Genomic DNA, 17404 nt, shown 5'->3' with positions numbered 1-17404 from the left:
CTAGACTGGAATTTTGGGAGCAAATCGTTTGACCAGCAGGGTTACCAGCATGCTGGCTAGGATCAAACTGGCCAGCAGGGCCAGCAGAGGTGTCACCTGGCTTTGGCCACTGTTTAATTGCATCACTGGGTCTGCAAGAGAAGAACCAAAGTTTACATTTACTTTATCCGTGAACTTTATGTGATCAATAAGAGTGCAAGGTGAAGAGACAGGAGAGCTTCAATGTACCTCTGCTACCTGGCCTTGAAACAAGCGGTCCAAGTGAGATGGATGAAGTGTCATGGAAGGATATATCCCTCCGAACTCGCCTGTGGTAACCCGGGTAACAGCGCTGAGAGAAAAAAAATGTTTATAGGCTTCTGCAGATTTAACAGTTTTTAAATTTATTAGGTAAGAATGAAAACCAATAAGAATTTAAAACAGTGGTACGTACAGCTGTGCAATTGTTGTGTCTCAAAAGACACAGGTGCACATTGCAGTGAAGGTAAATGGATGAATAGTTGGTAAAAGTAAACATCCTGAAGGAGAATCGGGCCTCAGTAGAGATGCCGTTCTGAATCAGCTCTACCGTTCCATCGGCTTCATTGGGACACCTGGAAGACAGGCAGACGTTTAAATATCCCACATTATAAAGCAAAGCAGCAGAATTCATTATGAGGAAGAATTGGTGGAGAAAAACCGAGGAGAGGTCTGTCTGGGGCTGATTCTTTCAAGTTTTTAATAAAGTATACTAAGACAAGGTGACACTGCAAACGTGCTCTTACTCTGCAGTAATAAGATCCCAGCGGACGGGGTAATTTGGCATGTTGACTGGTGTGGCCCAGCAGGAGTCCAAAATAGTGGAGATCTGGCTTTGATCCACTCCTTCTGTTCTCACCGCCACATATAACCTCTGATCTATTTCCATTTGTATGTTTGTGTCACTCCTGAATGGGAAGCGGAAGCCAGGGTCCTGGAAGGGGATCATTCTCATGCTGTACTGTCCTTGACCGGTTGCAATCTTCTTCCTAATGATGCTACAAAAAACATAATAATACTACAAATGAGTTCATTATTAAATGATGAACATTATTAACATGCATGAACATCAAAAAGTGTAATGTTAATGTGCGGCAAAAATGACGTTCTCATTTTCATGTTTTTATTTTGTCTTATTGTCAGTATTGTGATCTTAAAGCACTATCTTTCAAAATAAGTTCCCAAAAGATGCCTGAAGTGCACATTTAATTACATAAAACACTGGAATATGTAAAAATCTAATCTAAGTATTGTATATAATGCATAGGAGATGTATTGTTACCTTTCTACAGGATTGATGCCCACGGCCATAGACAGGGCCTGATTCAGGGGGTATTCGCAGCAGAAACGCAGATTGATGCTCCTCTGGCGGCTGATAAGACTTCCATGAGGATCCACAAAACCCTGGACGATGTTCTCATACATGAAATGTGTTCCGTTGCTCTAAAATTAAAAAAACAAAACATTACAAATTGAATATGATGTCATTTATAATATAAATGACAAAACATGACATGTACAGTATAATAACAGTGACTATCCATAATATTTTGGTTTTATAACTGTACCCTGAGTGCTGTCCCACACAGATGGTTGTCATTGTCAAAGTGGAAAACCAGTCGACCATACTCAAGAGTCCCATTGCAGGATTCATCTCGGAGATGGAGGGCATCAGAGTGAAAGCCAGCCTCAAATAGCTGACAACGGGACACGGACATGGTGCCTGAACTACTGGCACAAGTGATGGTTGAGTCTGTTAATATAAGTTTAAAAAGAAGAATAAGAAAACAAATAACTAACAAATCCCATTTTTCTTGTACAAACTGCACTGCAGTACCATTGCCAATGACCCAAAAATAAAACAAGGTTTAAATAGGAGCTTCCTTCACCATAGCTTTCACTGTTGCCTCGGTCATGGTGTTCATCACAGAAGCAGCCATAGACACCGTCCTTCTTACCACACCACTCGTACTCTGTGCAGTCCAGCTGTTCACATGGGTCTGACTCCTCTGCAGAAGAAGAGTGACAGGAGTACAATAAAACAAAGCCAATCTTTCAAGAAAAACCTGTTAAGCTCTATCAAAAGACATCAAAAAGACATCACTTAATTATCCAGCACAAACTTACCACACAGTAAACCAGAGCGCCAGTCAGGGATGTCTAGCCCTAGAACAGAGCAGGTTTTCTCATAGGCTGAGACAGCAGAACACAGCATGCCATTGGCTGGAGTGTAGAGGCAGAGGTCATAGACACAGGAAGTGAAAAATGGCTCGGGGTCAGAGTGCAGGTGACAGGCTCTGAATGGACCGGTGGTGTTGGTGATGACACTGCAGAGTTGGGAGTATTCTTCTCTAAAGGTGCAGTCATTCAGTCCATCACCACTTCTTTGATCAGTAGACCCACATCTGGAAAAGACATTATATGTTTAACACTTTGGGAAATTTTGTGTACTTTGGTAAAATGTCCTGTACATCTACACTCCCAATTCACACTCAACACAACGGTACATTTATTATTTTTACTGGGATGTAATATATATGCTGTTGTCCTTAAATGTCCATAAAATCTTCTCATTCAAAGCAAGACATTATGTTATATGAGTTGATGAAGGTCAACAAGACTCTATTTTTGGAATATCCTAAAGAAGTTCCAAACAGCTCACCCTGGTTGGCTTCTTGTTGACTTCCAGCTCTGTCCAAACTCATTGTCATTTTGTGCCAGTGTGCCATTGGGTGAGACTTTGTCATCCCCAGAGTCGCCATTGAAGTTTCCACACATACCTGTGACTCTGTTTTGACGGTTTTGGGCGATTCTTACCAACAAAGTACTCTGGCCATCAAACTGGACCGCCAGGTCAAGTGCATCGACAACTATGTAGCTGCCTTCCCTTACCACCTGAGCTAAAGTTCTTGCAGAGGTGGGAAGAGACACTTCTCCACTATTTACCTAGAAGAACAAGCGTTATGAGAGACATGCAAAGTACCTGCTGTGAAGGTGTTCATATGAGCGAAACATAGAAAGCTTAGTATTTACCGTTACTCTTTTATTGGGTCCGATCCTGATGTGCACACTTTCTGGATGATTTGAGAGGTATATGTCCACTGCAGACACAAATGACACACGGTTGTTTCCACGGTGATTGTTGGTGGCTATCACCTGAAACTGGGTTTCATTGGTGCCATGGTTTGTGCTCTCAGCGATGATGTAGGAGCAAGTTCCCTGGAAATGAGCCACTGCTCCATCAAAGGTGATGTAGTGTGGATCCCCCCACACTGTGCAGGTGGACATGGCATCGTAACAGCCCAGCTGGCCGTCTCTGATGGAGCACTGTTGTGCAGGAGTGCAAGACGAGGCAGAACATCGCAGGTCATTTGGAGCGTGACATTCACATCTCTGTGAGCAACCGTCTGTCCAGAAGGACTCGCCAGCCTGTGTGAGAGAATGTAACAAAAAGAGGAAGAATAACCGCAGTTTATAGTAAAGCCTACCATGTATTTACTGTTGCCAAGCTGTCATTGTTAATTATCTGCTCAACTCATTTATGCAATTAAAACCTTTAAACTATATCCCTCTTTTATATAGCTCTATGGTTCTTTGTAGAACTTACATTATAGTAGAATCCATTATACTGGCAGCCACAGCGTTCCACTGGGACACAACTGGTTCCACTCCTGCGGTAGCCTTCGTCACAGAAACATCCCTCAGAGCAAGCCCGTTCACAGGTGGTATCATTACTGCTGGCACAGGTGTGGCCACAGTCAGTACCACACAGCTCATAATGGCTGTTGGCTGGACAGTCCAGTGCTAAAAAATCAAGAAAGCAAAAGATGGATGTCAGGTGGTTAAAAAAAACAGTCATGAAACTTAGACACCATATTTCAACACACTTACAAAAACAACAAAAAAGAAGCATTTTATTTTCTTGTGCTTGATACTATATCAGCAACACAATGGCAGGTTCACTCACCGCAGGTGGTATTTTGTCTCCAAGGGTAGATTCGAACATTAGCAGACTGACAGGCTCTAACATATGTTTCAAGAGCCCTGCAAAGGAGGTCATGACCTCGATTTCCTGCCACACACACGTCAAACACACAGTCGTTGAAATATGGTGCACGGTCCACCTTATCATGGCAGAAACTGAAGGGGCCATCAGCTGCCTGGATCACCTCACATTGATCTCTAGCGGGCTGTTCATTGGGACATCTCGGACATGATGAGCCGCATCCATCACTGCAGGTGTAGTTTCCTGGGACCTTCCAGGCTCTCCCAAACTCATCTGGAGATGCGACTGTTATTCCAGATGGGGTGTAGAAGTCATCATTTGAATTTCCATTGAAGTTTCCACAAAGTCCACATGTTTTTCCCCTTTTGATGAGAACAGTAAGATAAAACAGATTCATTGGTTTTACTGTGGGGAGGATTATCAATCTTATGGGACACCCCAAAAGACCATTCTGAGCCAAATAAAATCCTGTACATTCGAATTATGTTATAAAAGTGTGGTAGTGCACAACTATGAACACTTTTAAAGGTGTGAGTGTGTGAGTAATTGCAACACCAGCTGATTTTGAGCGAAGATGAATGGCAGATACCTGTAATTTGGAGGCACAGTGATAGAAACTGTACTCCATCCATCGTATATGACGCTTAAGCCAAAATCAGTGCGGACAATTGTTCGAGATCCACTGGCAAAGATAGATACTCGACTTCCATTCAAGAGAATTGGTACATTCTGTGTTATTCCATTTACCTGGGACATTGGAAGGACAATTTAGGAAAGCCAAAAATATTTAATTTTATTCATATGCCCTTTATCCGTAGTCATATGTCAGCACTAAACAAATGTAATAGCAGCACAATGACCAACAGCACATGGCAATTATTTACCAAGGGTCTCTCACATTTGGTTATTTTTTATTACTGTCCCTACAAGTGTAAGTGATAGCTCATTGTTAAAAATAAATTCAGTGAGGCTCTCTAGTGAAGAAATTGAAGTTTCCAGACTACTTTCTCTTTAACATTCCTTTACAGCAATTTTTTGTTGTCCATTTTCTAACAATACTTTGCAGTTAAGTGGAGGTCTCTCTCATGGTAGGTTCATCTGTAACTGTCTGTGGCTTTAAATTTTGCTTTTTATAATGTAAAATATGAGTAATTGTTCAGAAACAGTTCCGCTCACCTCTACCATACCCCTGTTGTATCTTGACATGTGCACATGATAGCCCCACACATTCACGAAAACTTCTGCTGTGACTGAAACTGGCAACCCATTCAATGCCTCATTCTTAGCTTCCACAGAAAACTGATTCAGCTCATCAGTGGCATTACAAAGGGTCACCAGAACATAGCGACATGTTCCTTGGAAGTCATAAGCCTTACGATCAAAGGTGAAATAGTGAGGGTCTCCAGAGGCAGAGCACGTGCCAGAAGGGTTGGGATGGCAGCCAAACCCGCCCTCCACCACACGGCAGGACTCCTGGGGCCCACAGGAGTTGGGAGTACAGTGGACGTTCCCTGTATTTCCGTTACAGGTACACAAGCTCTGACATTGTTCACCATCCCAGAACTGCTCACCACTTTCGCGATAGCGTCCTTGATGATAGCATCCACAAGATGTTGGTGGAACACACTGGTCACCATTGAGGATAAAACCACTGTTACACTGACAGCCCTCCTGGCACACACTATCACAGGTGAAGGGGAAAGAGAGGCTGGGGCAAGCAGAAGGACAAGAGGTTCCACAGAGTTCATAATGGCTGTTTGATGGGCAGGTTAGTGCTGGAGAAGAACAAACAGGTTAACATATGAAAGCATTTTTAAACATTTGGAGATCGTGGCTAGAATTAATTCAAAAACAGTTGAATGCTTACCACAGCCAGTTGCATTTCTCCATTGTCCTAAGGCAACACCCTTCTGTTGACACATTAGTGCATAATCTCGTAGGACACCACACAGAGTTGATGCTGGATTGTTAGAGCCCCTCATGATCTCCACACATACATCCACCTGCTGCCTTGGGTCAACCACAGACCAACAGGGTACAAATGGCCCAGCTGGTGATCTGAGAATGCCACAGTACTGACTAGAATTAAAATCGGTCCTAGGATCATGACCTCTGCTTTCCACACAGTGAGCAGCCAGAGAGCCAACTCGCCAGCTGTCTCCAAAGTCCTGAGAACTGTTGACCAGGACACCGTTGGGTGTGCGGAAGTCATCATGCGGGCGACCATTGTAGTTACCACAGAGTCCACCCAGTGAACCTCTGTAGACACCAGGAGCAGTGACACGGACAAAGTGAGGCCAGACTGTCTGCACAGTTACACCAAAGGAGGTGCGAATGATGAAACTGCGCAGGTTGCTGTAGAAAATTTGGATTCCATTGGACCCAGCACTGAAAGGCAGCCTGATCACCTGACCAGCCACCTAAAAGGCATTAAAATAGTCAGTCATAATAATTATAATAACACTTTTAAGTAAAGACCATTTTGTTAATGATGTTTCCATCTGTCATTTCCCAATAAGTCCTAAGCTTGGTACTTATTGTAGAATGTAGTAGATAATTTTTTTTTTTACCAAACAACCAGTTTGGAGCTATTATATTAGATCATTTTTATTTGTAACAATTTCCAGATTGACTCTTAGAGCTAACTGGTCTTCCTTAATGCAGCTCCAAAACTCTGCAACAGCCTTTTCTGTCTATCTTACATCCTGACTGTTTTAATTTATTATGCTTTAAAGTGCCAATTGTTTCAAATGCTTCAATATACACCACTATAATCAACATCTGTTGTATTTACTATACTGTCGTACTATAAAAATGTCATACTATAATGATCATATGGCAGCCTGTGATGTGATGGTCTGTTTAAATGAAGGAGTATATCAGTAGGACAAATTGATAGTTAGTTAAATAACATCATACTAAATTAAAAAGTAAAAGTGAATATAAAATGAATAATTTTGGTACACTATAAAGGAATTCATTCTTATAGGGGAAAAAAGCAACTCAAAGCTAAGTGACAGTATTTAAAGGTAACCTTTCCTATTTCAGATTTTCTGGTGTAATATTCTGCTTACAATGAAAACAACAATGTAGAATAATGTCCGCATAAGTACAGAGTGATCTCTACTTAATGATTCCCTATTATTAGTAGCTTATCTGCTTGTGTCAACTTTTTTTTGTGTCTTTCATTATGACACATTAATCTACAATGACTTTCAATTGTATTTCTGTCATTTACCTGAACTTTGCCGTTTATTTCCATCTCAATTGAGACCTGTGTCCCCTCTGCCTCAAACTTTAGCACATTGGAAAAGCCTTGCTGGTTTCTTGGCACTTTTTCTGCTGTCACCGTGAAGTTTGGGTGACTGGACAGTCCCATAACTTTGGCAAGTGTCAATTGACACGCCCCAGGATATTGGTATGTCAGTCCATCAAATGTCTGATATGACCCTGGGCCTCTGATCCAGCATGTTTCATAGCTATTTGGTCTGCATCCTCTTTCTCCATCCTCCACCCTGCATGATTCAAATGGCCCACAACCATGAGAGTGGCAAGTCATGGAGCCATAACTGCAGCTACAACGTCTCCCACAGTTTTCATCTAGTATTACAGTTTGTCCAGAGCGGTAGTAACGGCCCTCAAAGCTGCAGCCACACTCGGCATGAGGGACGCAGACCCCACCACTGAGGATGTAGCCTGAATCACAGATGCAGCTTTCTTGCACAGGGAGAGGACAGTTGTGGGTGGAGTTGGGATTGAGACAAGTAGCTGGACATCCTGTGCCTTCAGACTCAAAGTGGCTGTTGGCTGGGCATGGGATTTCTAGAAAGAAGAGGAAAAATTAGATTTTAGCATCTGTGGCATTTTAATAAAATTATATTTTGAAATAATTTTTAAAAATTTGTTAATATACCACAAAAGCCGGTTCTCCTCCAGCTTTGCAGCCGAATATTATTTTGTTGACACTGACTTGCATACACACTTAGGGCTTGACAGAGAATAGGTTGGTACCCTCCTCCTACACACAGATCATACAGACAACTGTCCGCAAAGGACTGTGGAGGAAGTTGCTGATGGCAAGCAGCAAAAGGTCCAGAACTACTGCTGAGGATACCACAGTGGTCAGTGTTGCTGTACAATGCTGTCTGTTGTGCAGTGCAGCCAGCACAGGCCAGACCTCCACACTGTGCCTCACAACCAGGCTCATTATCCCCTGATGCTCTCCAGCTGTTAGCAAAAACCACATCAGAGCTCACAAGCTGGCCCTGGCGTGTGCGAAAGTCATCTTGAGGTTGATTGTTGAAGTTTCCACAAAGACCGCATGTTGTATTCTGATAAGTGTAGGTCAAGCTGATCTGGACATAATGATTTGTGTCATAAGACACCACTAAACCAAAGTCAGTGCTGACGACCACAGAAAAACCTGACTCATAAACTTGCACGGTGCCATTGCTACGGGAGAATGGAGTGGATGCAAAGTTCCCATTAACCTGTAAAAACACCAGCATACAGAAAGAGTAAAACACACATGTCACAAACACATATCACCGTAAGTTTAAACTTGATTCTTATTCCATACCTTTGCCTGACCACGACGTCCTTTGACAAGCTCAATTGTGTCATTGTAGACATGCACTTTCACCAGTCGTGTCCAAGAGACTCGAGTACTGCCTCTGTGCTCATTTTTGCCTTCTACTCTGTAGTAGGGCAGTCCACTATTACATTGCTCAGAGAGAACATAGGTGCAAGTGCCCTGAAAGTGGAACACTCGGTTATCAAAGGTGTAGTAATGGGGATCACCACTTATGGTGCAAGTGCGTCTCTGCACTGTCTGGCAAGAAAACTGGAAGGAAGTTTGCTGGCAGATCTGTGAAAAGGAGCACGGCTGGTTGCGGCACTGCAGGCCTGCTGAGGTGCATGTGCACTTCTGTGCACAGGTCCTGTCACTCCAGAAGGAATCACCAAGCTGCACTGGTAAACCTTTGAAACAATAGAAAAATGAATACTTTACATTTTTTTACTTCAACTTGAAGAGATTCTTACTACTCAAACAGTGTTCATTTTTAAATTTTAGGATTCATTTTTGTTTATTGTTTTCACAGAGTGAAGATCAAAAAATGAAGGGCTAGAGAGGGGGATTGTCATTTAATATAATAACATTCTTCTCATAGAATTCTCGTAGAATTTTGATCAGCTGGCTATGATGATCGTTCTCTAGCTCAGATCTTACTGTTGAAAGTACAGCCTCTTGATCCATGGTCTGTCCTGAAGGCCCAGCGACCGGGCACATGGACATTGCTGCTGAGACGGAAATTTGAGAACTGTCCTGTTGCGTTTCCTGAGAATGATCCAGGGATGGAAAAATGGTGAACAGAATTGACTGTGTCATATCCAGCCTGAAAATGACATGTCACACTGTTAAAAATAATTGCATGGTTATTTTGTATTTACATATCCCTGCATTTAACTTAAAGTAAGAGATGGCCACAAAAACTAAAAATATATGTTTTTACTATATTATATTTTAAATGGTACCAACCTGTATAGAATATGCTGTGTAGGCTATTTGCCCATAGTTCATCAACACAAATGAGTACTGGCCACCCGATATCAGGACAGCTTGGACTGTTGTTTGCTGAAAACAAGCAACTTCTTGTTTTTAAAGTATATATATTCATAGGTATTATAACCCTATGCTTCATATTGATTGCATAATTTAGTAAGAGGTGACTTACTGTTCCACTCGTTGGAAAATAGGCAATCTGATACCAAGTTGCAACAAAGACCCAGTTTGCATTAAAATTGAGTCCTGGAAAGTATTGATTAATGTCCTGTGTAGCTTGCTGGAGAACACTGCCACTGTTGTATTGGTTGTAGTAGATCTGACCATTTCCTCTGTTGTCTAAATCTGTCCAGAATGGAGCGATGATGTCTCTGGATCCATACATTGGAAACAGTTGCGGGGTGTAGCTAGACCATGATGCATCAAAGGTCAGATGCCCATTGTGGTTTACCTAGAAAATAAAAACATTCTTGTAAGTCAAAACCAGTATAAATTAGGTATCAACTGTAGGCACTTCAGACACAGGTGTTGATCACTTGTTATTAAAATGGTGGATCTGATATCACTGTGTTGGTCTTGTTCCTGCATCATCATAGTAATTATGGTCCAGGATCAATATTACAACTGACCAGTCACGTTGTTGTAATATTATGTCTTTGTAAGGAAATGTAAGGATGTGTATGTAATGTAAGGAAAAACATTTTAATAAATACATTGTCAGGGTTAAGCTTGCTGTTGGCCAAATTTATGTTACTTGCTGATTTGCAAGTGATAGTTTTTAATAGCATTAGCCAGATTCTTGACTAATGCGAACTCAATTTTCAGACATGCTCATGATCAGTTGCGATGTTGGCCCTGGACGAGCATTATTATGATGATATAGGAACAGCACCAACACAGGGATATCAAATTGTACCATTCAAACCTATACTATACCTGTAGCGTAGTATAAATAAATAGAGGAAACAATAATTACTCACTGATGGGGTAATGAGCCAGATTCACAAATATAAACAAAATACTTTTAATATCAACTTTTAAAAGTTGATATTTAAGTACTCTATACCTAGTTTGCAACTATAAGGATAATGTTAGCTTTGTGCTAGCCATTTCTCATATTTATACTAGTTTAGTTAGCTGGAGATAAAATACCATTGCTCGTTTTCTGACTCATCCACATTCCAGTATAAGAGATTGCTTACTGTTAAAATGCTTTAGTTCAATGCCCAGAACAAACATGAGCTAATTTGGCAAAAACTGGAATTTTACTTATTAGTGACACAGTGCAAATTGTTTGAGCTGATTTTGCCCATAGATTACATGTAAAAGATAAATGGCCACACTGCAAAGCCTTAGCGGATAGTTCTGACCACTACTATCTATGTGTTATAAACCAGCTGATGATAAAGGGGTCTATCTGAGAAAGTAGATCCACCCTAAGATAAACATTACAGATCTGCATTAGGATCTGCTTGTGCCCAGGTGAAGTAAATTTCATCATTAGCTGGTGATCGCAAAGTTCTATGCAGAAGACCAATACCCTGTCAATTTTTTGTGACCACATGAACTCATCAACGTAAACACAATGGTTCACTTAACCAACTTTGTCTCCTACAGACAGAATTCAAAGACGTGTACCAGAAATAATGTCTAATTTTTATCTAAAGAATACTAGGAGTTTTCTTTCTTTCTTTTGTTTAACCTTTATTAGGAGAAAATCGTTTTGCCTAACAATCAGACACCAGCAGCCCATGCTGATATTTGGGGAATCTTTATTCAACTATTAAATATAATAATATTTAATAATATAATTTATAGCAACAAAACTTTCATTATGTATGATGTATTCTGATGTCATTGTGTTGCTAGCAACTGTCTAATAACAGTTTAAAATTATTCATTTCAGATGTTTATGTACCTACAGTACCTTAGAAAAGCATCATTTTCATTTCCCAACAATAACATCTAATTTATATTCACAAAAATTATACATGATGTATCATTCCATGTACTATTTTACAAAGTCAAGAACAATTATTTGGGGCGGGAGTTTGTTTGTTTTTTGCCTGTCCCATTTGGTTCTTTAGACATCAAAATTTCAGTCTGAAGGCCAACAAAGATACCCTACAGATTTACTTTAACAAGTCGATCATCACGGCCCTGCCATAGTGGTCCATTTGATCCATCGTTGTTGTTATTATTTATTTATTTTATTATATTTTTAGTTGTTAAAGATGGGACAGACATGGCTGGGGGATAGGAAAGGGAGGAAGGAAAAGAAAAAAGCTATAGCCCTGCCCCCTAGGGCATGAAGCAGGCATGGAGGAGATCCAGGCCCCAGAGTGCGAGAGCCCAAGGAGGACCATTGGAGGGGCATCCATGTCACCCTCCTGGGAAAAGCTGAGGAGACCCCCAGACAAGGGGTCACCCAGCAGCCACAGAGCAGAAGCCAGAGGGGGCTGCAGTGACGTGCCCGCGGGCTCTGCCGGCAGCCAGCTGTGCCAGAATGAATCAAGCCGCAGGCCCAGAGGCCTGAGGGCCCCCAACCCCTAAGAAGGACGTGACTGAGCCCCGGGCACCCAGTCCCAGATACCTAGAACCACCAACACACCGACGCCTGGAGGCATCAGCTACCGGCATGGAGTGTGACGAGTGGAGATAGGCCTCCTTCCCAGAGAGGTGGAGTCTAAGTCCCGACTCCCGACCTGACATATAGACTAGAGATGGACCGATCCGATATTACGTATCGGTATCGGTCCGATACTGACCTAAATTACTGGATCGGATATCGGAGAAAAATAAAAAATGTAATCCGATCCATTAAATATCACGAAAGCACCTCACAAAACTTGCAACACGCCGTAACTCACCTCAGAACGTTAGCACGTCGGAGCAGTATGCATCATGTGATAGAGCGGCTGTGGCATGCGGGACCTGTCGGTGGTCTGGATAGCATTTGGAGCTTCGCTAGCAACCCGGCATTTCATCTCCGACAAAGTTATCCCCGAGAGAAGTAAAGCAAGTGTGTAAGTCCATCTCTGAATGTAAAGCATTCCTGCGTTAAGCTTAACAAGCGACTGCCTCTCCTGCTGCTACTACAATCATGAAACTGCTTAATGATCAGCTGATCGGCTTTTCTGTCACGAGTCCGTCTCTCTTGTTTGTTTTTGGCCCACTTTGCACCAGAAAGAGGAAACCAGCGGCTGAACAACAGCAGCACGTTTAAGCTTGATAAGCTGTTGTTAGAATTTATTTAATATTACTTTCTACACCAGGATCTTTTTCTACGTAGCTGACGCTGGTAACTGTGCAGGGGCGGATCTAGCAAAGTTTAGCCAGGGGGGCCGATAGGGCATTAACAGGGAAAAGGGGGCACAAAGACATACTTTTCTTTCTTATTCTCATTTAAAATTTCTAGCTTTTAATAAGTAATTATCTGACACCCAAAGTTTTAATTTGATGTAAAAGGAATAGAAGTCAATTACTGTATATAGTGACTATTAAGTCTAATATATATACCCTAGTAAGCTATAGTACTTTTTTCCTTTGGGAAGGTACCATCTGTGCAGTCTGCAATTTTGTTGAAGAAAGATGTTGAATCTATTTAATATTTCTTGAAAAATAATTGATTTCTGTGCATTTTTTTTCACACTGCATCAAATTAAGGTTGATTACGTCGATTAAGCATCATGAGGTGGAGCGTGAGGGGTGGTTCCCTATTTTTTATTTATTTTTTTTTGTTGTTGCTGGGAGTTGGAACCCTATTAGTTAGGTTGCTTAATATTTACGCTAAGTACTCTTTAAAATACCAGAATAGGGAGGATGGTGTAGGTTTAAGTTTATTAGATTGATCAGTATTGCTGATTTTTTGCATACAGGTATAACAGAATAGCTTTAGTGTAGTTGTTGTTTTAAACTTGAGTATGAACTTATACAAAATGCAGCAAGATATTTTAAAAAACAGTTTTGTTGATTAAAAAACACTATATCGGATTCATATCGGTATCGGCAGATATCCAAATTTATGATATCGGTATCGGACATAAAAAAGTGGTATCGTGCCATCTCTAATATAGACACAGACATACAGGCACACACAGACACAAACATCCATTCCCTCCCTCATGCACACGTACCAATACTCAGCACTCACCTAATGTGAAGACAAACACTAATGGACACTGTACACACAATCACAACCCCCAACCATACTCTATATCCCAGGTCCAGGTGCCCTCGCCCCACAGGGGGAAACCGCACCATCTTGCACAGTTCAAGTCTGAAATTCCAGTGTGTAATTAAAATATTTTAGCATGACAACTGACTAAGAAAAAAATCAACATGAGATTTTTGTGGAGTGAAGTCGAGTACAAGGAAGCAAGGTTAATGTACACTGCAGTCATGTATAATTAACTGTATGCAACAACAAACTCTGACAGCACTTTAATAGTGTCTTTAATAGTGACTAAGAATCGTTAACAATTTGGTAACCTATTGTGATTCATAAAGTAAGCTTTTGGTGGAAAGGAATGACACCCTGCATTAACTTGCTACCTGATGTGGGGATGTGCAGAGGTGGCAGAAATACCAAACAGTGTTTGGTCTCCACACGTGGCAAAAGCTGAAAGATGTTCAAAGAGTGACCTGATGCACACATAGGTATATATGCACACATTAACATGTGGGACTCTTACTAAATAGCTGCCTTTGTCAAACTCTGTGAGTTGTCCCCTGGTGGTCATTAGAAAAAACATATATTTAAGGAACATATTGCGAGCATTGACTTCACTTTCAGACCCAAAAGCTACATCCAGCCATCTTTTTTTGCAGTCTACGATAAATCATCACTGCTGTACGGCTACATTTTCCTTGTAAGTAATTATTGGTCCTACATTCCACCACACAGAAGCATTCAACTATTTTTATGTATTTTGGTACTGGATGAAAATGACAAGTCGGCAAGTAATTTTGAAATTGAACATACATTATTACTTTCATAACAGTGAATTTTCTTTTCTTTTTCTTTTTCATTTCATTTTCTTTTTTAAGCATGTACAATTCAGCTCTGTGGTTGTAACTGATTTGTCACTGCATTTAAAATGCAGATGTATAAAACAAAGATGTTTGAGTTTTCCAAAACATAATTTACTTACATAAATCTGATTATACGACTGTCCAAAATACCGGAAAGCACGCTGTAGGACAATAAGAGGAGAACTTCCATCGTCTGAAGCAGTGCTTGTTGTTCCAGATATTGGATACAGGGTACCTTAAAAGAGTAAAAAAGGGATTTGCCCCATTATGCTGCAGTTTAAACACTGTATCCTACAGATACAGTGTCTTAATAAATACAACCCCAATTCCAAAAAAGTTACTGTCAAAAAGGTAACTAAAAACACATTGAAGTTATTTGCAAAACTCAGAAACTTCAATGTATTTGAAATTAAACACACAAACAGTTTGAACTTAGAACTGTACCATTAAAAAAATATATTGGTTCATTTCAAATTTGATGGCAGCAACAAATCTTATAAAAGCTGTGATTCTAAAAAGGAAAACATGAAGGAACACTTTGCAAATCGTTGTTTAGATTCCAATTCCATTACTTTATTTTGGAATTGGGGTTGTACAGCATGAAGAACCAGAATAAATCCTTTTGAAAGCATTTTGGCCTGTCATAGCAGGAAGAGTAAATCAGAACACAAAAACAGAACACTATAGAACTAAAAAACAACAACCAATAAGGAGGTTGTGGCCTCAGACTGAACTCAGATCAGATTATTCAAAAGCCACCTGATGAGATAACTCTTTTATTAAAATAATGTGCAGCTAAAATTATTTTGATGCCAGAGGAAAAAGTTTGGATTACTGTTAGTGTTTTCTGATAGATCTTCAAGAGAATGTTAATAAATTATAGAGAGGTGATCAAAGCTTTCACTTACTTGTTGTCTGAGGACTCACATGACCTATCACAATAAGCACGTGTTTGAATACAAATCTTAGAATCCTCACATCGTTAAACAGCAATAATCTAATCAATACAACAACAATAAATCATTAGGCTGATTTTATTTAATACTCACCTATAATCACCAAAAGCAGCAAAAACAATAGGGTTTGACCCGCCATAACTCAAAATCAAACCTGCAGAATGAATATACATAAATAAAAAAGTGGGTATGCAACATGTATATGTACACAATTTGTTAAGTAGCTTATAGAACAGAAGATGTTTTAAATTGTTTAAATGTTGATGTGCACTGAAATACTCTCAGCTAATAATATAGGCATTACTGTGCGATATCAGTGAAATCTAAACATGGTGTAATGGCTATCTTTGTTTCTTCTTGGAGTTCTCTATTTCTCTTATATCTAAAATAAGAGTCTGGATGGACAAGAGGCTGTTTTATGCGTCGGTTTGTGCAACAACGACGGTAAAACCATCGCGTCAATTCAACATTCACTTGTTTTATTTTTCACAAATTCTCACAACAAAAGCATCATATCCCTTTCAGGCTTTTCAAAATAAAACATGTAATAACTATAAATGGCGCTAACACATGGCTTTATAAATTTCAGCATACACATAATATAATAGCACATAATAATAATATAAAACAATCCCAGAGAAGTCTGAAAATAATTTTTAGTTTAACCTCCTAAGACCCGAACTCTTCCATGGTGTGCATTTTTAAATTCTCTTTGATATTTGGGCATATTGGGGCCAGATGAATGTAAAAACAAAGAATTACCAGATTTATTTTTTTTTACCTTATTTTTGTTTTCAAGAAAAATAAAAGCCACATAGGAGGATATTCGTTTAAAATTTTGATAGAACAGTAGCAGTATAATGTCCTCATAAGTGGATATCAGGCCCATGCAAAATTGAGTATTTTGGTCTAAATAACCCAAAATGTGATGTCCACATATGTGGACGCCAGGTCCTAGGAGGTTAACCGAAATAACTTAATTACCTTGCCACGTCTTCTTTGGCTCATATACATCTCATGTGAAGCAACAGGACTCCCTGCAGCACTGCTTTTGTACTGCCAGCACTGGCAGAGTTCCAGTAAATGTTCTTTGTCTTACCTCTAATGTGCACGAGACACTCACAAAGAACATTGTTTCCTCATAGCAATGAATCATACTTTTAAACATTCATTATAATAATCTCGAGTTATTGTGCACATTAAAAAAGAAGAAAAGGAGATGTAATAATGTAACAAAGGCCTGAGTAAGGAATTGTGGGACAGTATTTGTTTCAGATAGGCTATTCTTAGACAATTCAAATCTATATCGTTTAATCTGTCAAGTAAAAAAAAAAAAATGGAAGGTTAAACCGCATACACGCTTACAAACACAAATGCTTTAAACATAGGCCAGGCCCAGGGCCTGGAAATCATTTAGCTTCCAACTGCATTTGAGCTTGCCTAGCAACAAGTGACAGAAGTAGAGTCAAGAAATTGTAAGTCCCCAGGAATCATAATGGAAGAATGTGATAGAAAGAGGAACATCTCTGTCTGTTTTTATGCTGATATGGTGATGGTGTATATCTTACCCTGGGTGTGTTTGATAAAATGAAAAGTGCTGCTCACACACATAAGGAACATTAAGATTAAGTAAAGGTTAAGTAAAGTTAATATAAAGGATAGAGCCCAGAACATGATATTTTGAACCAACTTTGAATAATTAAGAGAACAATAGATGAACACAGTAGATTATTGAGGTGTAGCAGAGAGAGGCGTTTTGTTTTGTTTCCTGTACAGGAGATTTCAGGACAACAGCGACCGCAAGGGTTGGCGAGAATGAAGCAAGCC

General features: G+C 40.1%; 1 protein-coding gene across 1 annotated transcript; it reads right to left on the bottom strand.

Moving 5' to 3' along the window:
• LOC146626668 (alpha-tectorin-like) lies at positions 1-15716 on the bottom strand. Its single transcript, XM_085361410.1, has 24 exons — positions 15671-15716; positions 15530-15553; positions 14741-14856; positions 9760-10038; positions 9564-9659; positions 9255-9420; positions 8604-9004; positions 7938-8514; positions 7263-7846; positions 5892-6444; positions 5201-5799; positions 4614-4771; positions 3986-4386; positions 3626-3822; positions 3052-3447; positions 2681-2964; positions 2146-2423; positions 1908-2027; positions 1587-1771; positions 1301-1461; positions 765-1016; positions 434-593; positions 229-331; positions 1-131 (listed from the first exon to the last, which is right to left on the bottom strand). Exons 1-24 carry the CDS (start codon positions 15714-15716, stop codon positions 1-3), a joined length of 6267 nt encoding a protein of 2088 aa, XP_085217536.1.
• Positions 15717-17404: the final 1688 nt, after the last annotated feature.

Source organism: Diplotaxodon limnothrissa, linkage group LG8 (genome assembly GCF_057381915.1).
Source record: "Diplotaxodon limnothrissa isolate DT_005_m linkage group LG8, D_limnothrissa_male_GT1.1, whole genome shotgun sequence".
Lineage (NCBI taxonomy): Eukaryota > Metazoa > Chordata > Actinopteri > Cichliformes > Cichlidae > Diplotaxodon > Diplotaxodon limnothrissa.
This window is presented reverse-complemented; position numbering and strand designations above follow the sequence as displayed.